Raw genomic sequence first — 9697 nt, forward strand, 5'->3', positions numbered from 1 at the left:
GGTGTATTAACAAACTTGCATGTAATAACAAAGCTGTGAAAATTTAGACTAAAATTGTCATCGAATCTGCGGGAGAATAATGAAAGAAAAATGCCTTGAAAAGGCTTCAGGTCTGTAATAATTATTTGAGTGAGAGATTACCTCTTTCTCAAAAACTACGTTATTTCAGAGGGAGCCGTTTCTCAAACGTACCGTCTACAACTCTCTATTGCCCGTTTACAAGTAAATTTTATGCCAACGATTATTTTGAGTGATTAACAATACTGTCACATTTCCTTGAATTTATACACGGAAATGGTTTGCTCTTAACAGATTGGATATGTTATTGTCACCTTCGTTGTTTGGCTTCGTAAACCGTTCGGCTTTTAAGATTTGCCAAAACAAACTAAAGCTTTCTTCTGTTAAAATTGTTCGTAAGGCTTCGATTAAAAACAATTATAAAGCATTTATAAAGTGAGCTAAACAGTTTTTGCTCGAAGTAATTATCAATTTCGAAGTAAATGCCACAACATAAGAAAGAAAGAAAAAGAAAGGAAACAAAAAACATTTGAAAGGAAAGTAAAAACATGCTAATAAAGAAACTAGGTAGAGAGTGCTTACCGCAACGGGGTCCAGCTGGTATAGCTTCAAATTCTCCTGCACAACGTCGTTTGGTTGCACACGTTGCACGACGGACATCATGATAAAAAGCGCCAACATTCGGCACACTTCTTGTCTCGATGGTATTCGAACGGAGAGTTTCAATTCCATCCTTTCCCGTCAGTAAAGTTAATCCCGGGGTCTATGGGGGAGATTGCAGGGAGGTTTTCAACCGTTCAACCGTCGTCACGAAGTCATCCTCATTCAAACAAACTCAGTGCACTGGCTTATTCCTATGTAACGTTCCGGTATTTATACGCACAAATTGATCACCGATGATCTAGTAATGTTTGGGTAGACTTGTTTGACTTGGCCGCGACGTTTCATCCACGTGACAGCTCACCGTGAGTTGGCGCGCTCTCTCTGTCTCTCACTGCGTCTTTGTTGTAAACCAGAAAGATACCTGTGTGTATGATGATCAGTCGCCAGCTATCATTAGCGCGTCTTCAGTTTAACGGATCTAAAATGTCACGTTTTACTTCTCTCCCCGGTCGCTGGTGCCACTGCCCTTCGGGATATGCTAAAATAAAAGAAGGAAACACACGATGAATTATTCCCCCTGGTACTCACACTGCTCGTGTTTCACTTGATGGAGTTACCCACACGCGGTGGACTGATAAACAGCTCCATTCGTGGGGATAAACCACAGCTCTCCGCAGTGTCGGAGAGACGGCTACGATGACTTGGGTAACAAATCGGCAACACGAAGCCGTTTTTTTTCTTCAAATAACACACTTGCACGCGGTTATTTACCATTGGCTGTATATATAATATAGGTATCGGTGTGTGCGGAATTCAAAAGAAGAAGTGGTTGTATTTGGACGTTTGTCGGGTACAATTGCACTAGAGCGATGCCCGCACAATGAACATCGCTCAGGCGTTTACAATTACATTGTACACCCATTAAACTACAATTTGATCGACTGTTACATACAAGAAACAAACAGTAATACGGGTAACTGCCAGGCATGTCAGACTGAATACAACTGGGCAGCATTTCGCTCGCAGAAGTGACTCTGACTCTGCACAGTTTTCTCTTGATGGATCTTGACGTACACATTTTTCTTTAAATATTCCTCTTTTTTTTGCCGAGCCGAGAAAAATAGCCGAGGGGAGTGTCCGATATTCCTCATTAGATAGACCGTTATTTATAGGACTCAGGTGTCCAAAGGAAAAATACAGTTGGGGGCGATTGCTGGATCAGAAGTTAAAATTACCTTGAAATTGGTTTTTCTGACAACCAAAAGTGAAATGTAGGCCTTTTTCATGAATATAGCCGTCTATAGATTGAGCATGACAGTTACTTAAAGTGTGTGTTGAAATTAAGATGACAACTTTGTAATGACGTGTTGCTTATTCGGGGTGGGAAACAACGTGACTATTAAAGGCTTGCGTGTGAGGACTATTTCACACGTACAATCATCACAGAGCGTGTATTTTTGTTTTGTTTTAAACATGGCACTGGACACGTTTTGTAATTACTCGCAACTATGCAAAATAAAACGTCCTTGGTCACGAGCAATGGAGAGATGTTGATAGTATAAAACATTGTGAGAAACAGCTCCCTCTAAAGTTATAATTTCTCACTCACAATGTGCAATTAGGGTGTTGTTTCTTTTAATATTTTCTTGCAACTTCGAGGACACAAAATTGAGCCCAAATTTTCACAGCTTTGTTACTATTTTATTCACATATTGGGATACTGGTCTTTGACAATATTAACTCACATGAAACCATGTTTTGCTACGTAAAAAAACCTGTTAATAGATTATTGATGCTACTGTTTTTGACGAAACGTCGACTTGGCAGTACGTGCGATGTTTGTAGACTATGACGCTTTACATGTTAGCTATTGATTAATGATGTAATTGTTTCGGGTAGGCGCGTACCACGTTGTAATCTGCTTAAGGTTGAAGGTGACGCTTCGTCTGAACAGCAGTGTATGTTCTTGACGTTTCAACTAGAGTGTGCTCTAGTCGTCATCGGGGGACAGCTGAAAAGCACTTGTCCGTATCCAGATTGTCCCGGCCCTACCTATTCACAGATTCTCGTCTCATACAACAGTCTCCATTTCGGGGTTTCCCTTTTGCATTTAAATCACATAAAAATACTCACATAAAAAAAAGTGCTGAGTATACAGTGCTAACACACATCGGTGTATGGGTAAAACAAAATTAATATTCTTTATCCCTGATGCAAAAATTTAACATCTCTTATATCGAAAATGTTGAATCGTCTAAAGGCAATCTTGTGAAAACTGCAGCCAGAGAGATGCAGTTGGTAGGCCTACAGTTTTTACCTCGCTAAACGTGGATGGGTTCGAGGTCCTTTGATGAAAACACCGCGACACTATTTTAACAAGTCGAGTCTGTGTTTAGCTGAAACCTTCACAGGTGACTTTTATTGCATCTTTATTGATAATTTGGTCTATAACGATGACCTACCCTAAAGTGCAAGTCACTCGTGGAGGGCCACCGATTTCATTACCACTGCCCAAACAGCGTACAATTCAATTGAGCCGCTCAAGCAGATCGATTTTCTGCTAAAGGAAAAAATAAGGAAACCAGTAACAGATGGTACATGTGACATGGTATTTTGGTTGTTTCCCTTTTCAAGTAAGCACACTTTCGTTGTTCGTATAGCTACTTTGGAGGCTCTTGACTATAAGCTAAACACTAGACTGCAAAGAATGGTTGCTAAAAATTACACCATGAATGTTTTCACATAGATGCAAAAAAAAAAAAAAAAAAAAGTTACACAGCAGGGTGTTCAAATAATGTATGTTACATTTGAGGTGTTAAAGGGAAGGTACACGTTTGGTAATTAGTCAAGAATTTGTTTAACATAAAACCTTACTTGGTAACGAGTAATGGGGAGAGGTTGATAGTATACAACATTGTGAGAAACGACTCCCTCTGAAGTAACGTAGTTATTAAAAAAGAGGTAATTTCTCACTAAAATAATAAAAGACTTCTATGGCTAGAAGTCTTTTATTCCTATCTGAAAGCACACAAATTCGTCCAACAAGGGTGTTTTTTCTTTCATCATTTTCTCGCAACTTCGATGACCAATTGATCTCAAATTTTCACAGGATTGTTATTTTATGCTTATGATGGGATACACCAAGGAGGACACTGGTCTTTGGCAATTACCAAACGCGTACCTTCCCTTTAAGACCCATGGCGTCAACTTTTACACCCCGGTTTGTACAGTGCAGGTTAATGTTGCATCATATTGAGATTGGCCTGGTTTTGTAATTTTCAAATTCCTTTGGACTTTAATGCCTTCAAATTAATCATTGCACTGACACGATGTGAGCAAATTTGATCAATATCATGTCATTTAATTATATTTGCCAGGGCCCCCACATCAAGATAATTCAATAAATAACACAAAGCCTTTCAAAGTTTCTTATAATGACACGTTGAAGTGCAAGATAGGTTCAGCAAGTTCTAAATTTCAAGTTTCAATGTTCTGTGGTCAGATAATTGTCGCTGTTAAATGAAGCGTCATCGATTTTTTCATCGTTGTGCTGATTTTTAGGTCAAGCTAATAAAAAGATACTACGGAAGCTACCTTGAAAGTTCCAACTGAAAACACAGTTTACAATTCTCAAAGAAATGGGAAATAACTGTCTTTGTATTTTTATCAAGAACGTCGAATCCATCCACCCAATAGACTTGTGGACAAGTCGTTCATGGTCCAACGCGGTGAGATAATGTAGTATTGGCGGTGCTCTCGCGAGATCACTGCTCTCGCGTGAACTGCTGGTTGCCCGACTTCTACGGGGGCCAGCAGTCTCGCGAGAATACCGCGGGAATCGCGGGGAATGTCGGAACGCTATCACCGCGACAGACATTTAACGACTTGTACACAAGTCTATCCATCCAACGGCATCTCTGGTGCACTGTAAACCACCAAGGGACATTACGGAAATCTGAATATCCAGTGGTCGCCTGTCGAAGATTCAAATTTGTCGACATTGATTTTGAACAACGAGTGCACTTCAAATGTAATAATTTCGCAAGGTGCTAACAACCATGACCATCTTTATAACAAGGAGGCTGACTCACTGATTTACAGTTTTTCGGGGTCACTTCTTAAGCATGGCCCTTCTTTTTAATAGATTTTTGTTTCGAGTATGAGACCGATTTCTGTAGCACATTGTGAGTGTTTGGTGCGACGCGTTCAGTAGCCACTTCTATACAAAACACTGGGGCAAAAACCCTTATAATAGCCGTTTCTCACAATGTTTTATACTATCAACCTCTCCCAAGGTATGCTAGTAATTATTTTGAGTAATAACCAATGTCCACTGCCTTTAATTGGAATGTTGTAATCTTAACTCAATTAACAATGAATGAAAGTTGAATATGGGCTGTCGTGGAAATAAACAACCTAAACAACATAACAAGTGAAGATACCCTAAATGTTCTGGAGATAAGAAGCAAAATCCCGCTGTAATAAACAGGACTGTTAATCTTATGTCACATTCCTCGATGTCTGCCAAATCTCCCCGACCTTCCAAAAGAATGAGGGGAAAAAAAGGGTCCAAGTAATGCACTATGCAAATACTTCTCGATAGAGAGTCACTTCACCGCCATTTATTTCAATGTTTCTGAGACTATTGCACTCAGCGAGTGAGAGTGTGGCCACTTCTCAGGTTCAAGATGTTGCTCAAACATCCGCGCTCTTTTTTTGTAGGACACCCCCCCCCCCGTGTCATTATGATCAAGAGTAAAAAAGTCTGTGCCCTGACACGCCATTAAATCACGCTTATTGTACCCTACAAAAATCCTTCTTCATGGAAAGCAAACTTTGGTATGCAAAACCATACAATCTTGACAATAATGGGCAAAACTGATTGGGTAAAGGCACGGGAGAAATACAGGCCGGGGAAAACAGCGTGGTTTGATCGCAGCCAAAGTAAGACAAATTTTTAGGACACCTAGAGTTTACTGCAGTGACTTGTGGCCTGGTTCAAGAAGACCATAGCAAAAAATACCTACGTCCTTTCTGATAATAGGCCCCTATCATATTATTGAAGATGACACTTAAACGTTTCAGACATTTGCAATGATCTTCTGCTGACTTTGGTAAATGGTATACATTGTTGCCAAACCTGCCTTGGTCAACTTCGCGCCAAACTGTGATAAATCAACGTGGGTTTTTATTTATTAATTCACCAATTCCGTGTGAGGACTTTTTAAAACTTAAAAGCATCATAAATAAATACAGCTCTTGGGTTCATGTCGAATCAAATCCAGTGATCGCTTTTCATTAAAAAAAACTTCAACATTTAGTCGGGCTCAGGGCGACAATCAACACGCATGCAACCGTAAATCTCTACGCCGCAGTACAGAGCCACCACTCCGTTTAACGGCCCGGCATTATGCATAAAGTGTAACATCCATGTCCAATTTCTTGAGTATACGATGGGTAATATGCGTCAAGTGCCCGCCCCTACCCAATCCGCGTTCCCGTGGGTCAGCTTGAGCCGTTCCGTCAAAAAGACCCACGTGACCAGTTACTAGAAGCCATCTTGAACTGAGTGAAGTGTTTATGACTGCACTTAAAGGGTCGAATACACCACAGAAAGAATCTGGGGCCACTGTTTTGGACAGCCTGTTCTCAGATCCGTTTACCTTTTCGTAGAAACTGCACAGGTTTGCGGTAATGACAATCTCTAATGAGTTGGCAGGGGTGGTTCTGAAAAGAACCATTGATTTCAACCCGACGTTAAACGGAGTGGTGGCTCCGTACGGCGGTGTCTTTTCTTTCGTTATTATCTCCCAACTTCGACGACCAATTGAGCTCAAATTTTCACAGGTATGTTAATTTATGCATATGTTGAGATACTCCAAGTGAGAAGACTGGCCTTTGACAATCCTCATCGCGCATTTATTTTAAAACTAGCAGACATAACTAATTTTATTTTGCATTCGTGCCTGCACAAAGACATACCAGATAGCTATTTCAACCTCAGTACACGTGACACGCAGACGATACGTGATATCACCATGGGGCTAATAGAGCGAGGTTTCCCTTGTACTTTCTAAAGAATTACAGTCTATTTACCGCCCTTTTTCGGAAAGCATTGCGAGCTGGAATTCTTCTACAGCCACTCGTCACCTATAGCCACTCAATATTGACTTATCCAACTAGCTTTACGGCGTCCGCTCCCGCTGTCGTTTAATTTGCACCATTCAATGTATCATTGACTCTCGTGCCTAGTGTTGCCTTTGCGCGGTAAGAGCAAAGACACGCAGAGATTTAAAAAAAAAAACCTAAACACACGTGGTTGCTGTAACTCAGTACCCTCCCCTCGCTGGAAGAATAGTTCAATATATCTCGTGCTTTTTCCTGGCGCTTTTTTATGTCCGTGTGTGGCGGGCGACAGAGCCTGATTTCCCCATAGATGTCTAATAATAACCGTCTGGCCTTCTGACAACTCGACCTTTAGCTAGAGTATTGTGTTCGGCCATACATGATGTATGCGTGTGCTGGCCCGCGCTATATAGCAGCAAGCACAACCAACAATGCACCGGTGGAATTATCTGTTGGTAATTAGGTTACCTGTAATTACCCGGTGGCAGACTCGTACCCAGGGAGATGACGTGTTATTATTATATCAGAATCTGCAGGCGGTTAGGGAAAGTGTTGACATGAGAAGAGTGTTACACGTCCGGGTCAAAGTTTACTTTGAAACTTTCGGGTCCGAGTACCGTTAGGCTTGACCCTTTTTTGGGTCATTATGAACCAGAATCTGTGTCAAAATGATCACACAATAAACTGACGCAGTCGAGTTAAAATCACACTTATTATCATTTTCCGGGTCAGCATCGGACCTGGAATCCGGCTCAAAAAGTTGTGACCCGCGAGGTTGTACGGTAAAAATATAAAGTATAAACGATTTTTCATCTCTGACATACTTTTTTTAAATGATTACTCAGCCTGTTCTCTTCTCAAATACACTGCAACATTACATTCATGCATTGGTATCATAATAACACCATCAAATTATGATGTGGATTGTTAACAATGACACGCAGGGTGTTTCCACACATTAAAATACCCACACCCTCAAAAGAATCACAGTTTTTTTAAGGTTTTTTTTTTTTAAATAACTCAAATTTTACTTGTATATTATCACCTTGAAATAGTTGACAAGGTTCTGTGGCACAATTGCAACCAAACAATAAACCAGAAACACCGGGGCGAATCCCCTCTCTACAATAATACCCCGGCTTCCGAACGTAGCGTTCCCCGGATGCAAGATCTCGGAACGCGGAAATTCCGGACGATCAAAACGTTGTCAAAGATGTACGAAGCTCCACTGTAGGGTTGAAAACGCTTCGTAAAGGTGCCAGTCCCCAAAGGGATTGAATTCGATACACTTGATTGTTTATTGGCTGAATTCACCCTTTTGTTTGACCATGGCCCAGTATTTCGCAAACGGCTAAGAATTAATGAAATATTCCCTTCCTGAGAAACGTGACGTCTCAATATCACTCGCCGATATTCACCCCATCGACTCTTTAGGGGCGTTGGACACTATTGATAATTACTCAAAATAATTGTTAGCATAAATACTAAACTTGGTAATGAGCAATAGAGAGCTGTTAATAGAATAACACGTTGTGATAAACGGCTCCCTCTCGGCCTATAGTAACATAGTTATTGAGAAAGAGATCATACTACTCAAATTATTAAAACAAGACGTGAACCCTTTTTTAGTCATCTGAATGCACACAAATTTGTGTGACAGAGGTGTTTTCCTTATGTTATTCTCTTGCAACTCCAATGACCAAACTTTCAGGGGATTTTTTATTTTATGCATTATGTTTGGATACACCAAAGCGTCTAGTGCCTTTAATGTTTTTTGGTGAAATACATGCCTTTGCAGATGTTACGTCGCTGCTTGCCACGGAATGCTGTTCTTCCATCATTTCTTTATTGCACATTATCCGTTGGTAAGCTTCCCAGTGGAATTAGAGACAGACATCTGGGCGTAGCTTGGGGCTTATATTTAGACCCAGTGGGACTTTGGGAGCTGCACTCTTAACACGTCCGGGTCATGATTCCGTGTCCCAAGGGGCTGGGCCAAATATTAAAAGCAATGAGAATGATCTAAACTGCGAATCAATCTTAATGACCAAGCAAAGTTTAACGTGATAATACAAAACTTAACAATATTGGCACTAAACAATATTGACAAATCATCTATATTATGAATCTTTTGTCAAATCGAGTTAGGTCAGAATGACCTATAGTTTGTGTAACCCGAAACTGTGTAAAACTGGCGAATAATCCAAATCAAACCCACTTTGTTTAGTATTAAATATTATTTGTTTGCAGTTTTCTAAAAGCCAGACCCAGAGATGAGTACCCGAAATCGGGCTCAGACCATGCACGCTACTATCTTTAAAAACATCCACGTCAAAATCGAGGTGCACTGTCACAAAAAATGTCAAAACATTTTTGACAGCGGAAAAGCGGCCAGTATTTCCCCAATGCATGACACACAACATGGAGGCGTCAAGTACAACCCCACAGGGCTTTGGGGGGGGGGGGGGGGGGGGTTAAAGACGGGTGAGTTTTGAGCAGAGCATTCAGCCGATTTGGTTCAACAAAAGACATCAAATCAAACTTCCCTGGTTAGTTGAGGGGGAACGGCCAGCCTCGGAGGAAGGTCTGATAAATTTAGAAATTACTTCAAAGGGATAAGTACAAACTATATTTCGTTTTTTTTTATTATAATTATTAAATCGTAAAAAATAAGGCAGTGATATGAAATTTAAAAAATCATATCAGATTTTGTTGGTAACTGAGTATTAATATACCAAAATGCATATCTGCTGAGTATAAAAGAATATTCAATTATCGGTTAAAAATATTTTCCTTCTGAATAAAAAAAAAACCCAGTGATAAAATGGTCAGGACGGCCACATGAAGAACTGTCTAATGTACTTAGAAAGTATATTTCAATCAGCACACATACACCATTCAAAAATCAATCGGAATATATCATAAAATATATATATAAAACAAAATTACA

At 40.2% G+C, this 9697-nt stretch overlaps 1 protein-coding gene across 1 annotated transcript in view; it reads right to left on the bottom strand.

Moving 5' to 3' along the window:
• Nucleotides 1–1082, bottom strand: part of LOC117297398 (transmembrane prolyl 4-hydroxylase-like) — a 28818-nt gene extending 27736 nt beyond the window's left edge. Inside the window, exon 1 of the mRNA XM_033780406.1 lies at nucleotides 601–1082. Coding sequence (XP_033636297.1) covers nucleotides 601–750 — 150 coding nt within the window. The 5' untranslated portion in view covers nucleotides 751–1082. The remainder of the gene's footprint in view (nucleotides 1–600) is intronic.
• Nucleotides 1083–9697: the final 8615 nt, after the last annotated feature.

This window comes from Asterias rubens, chromosome 12 (assembly GCF_902459465.1).
Source record: "Asterias rubens chromosome 12, eAstRub1.3, whole genome shotgun sequence".
Taxonomy (NCBI): Eukaryota; Metazoa; Echinodermata; class Asteroidea; order Forcipulatida; family Asteriidae; genus Asterias; species Asterias rubens.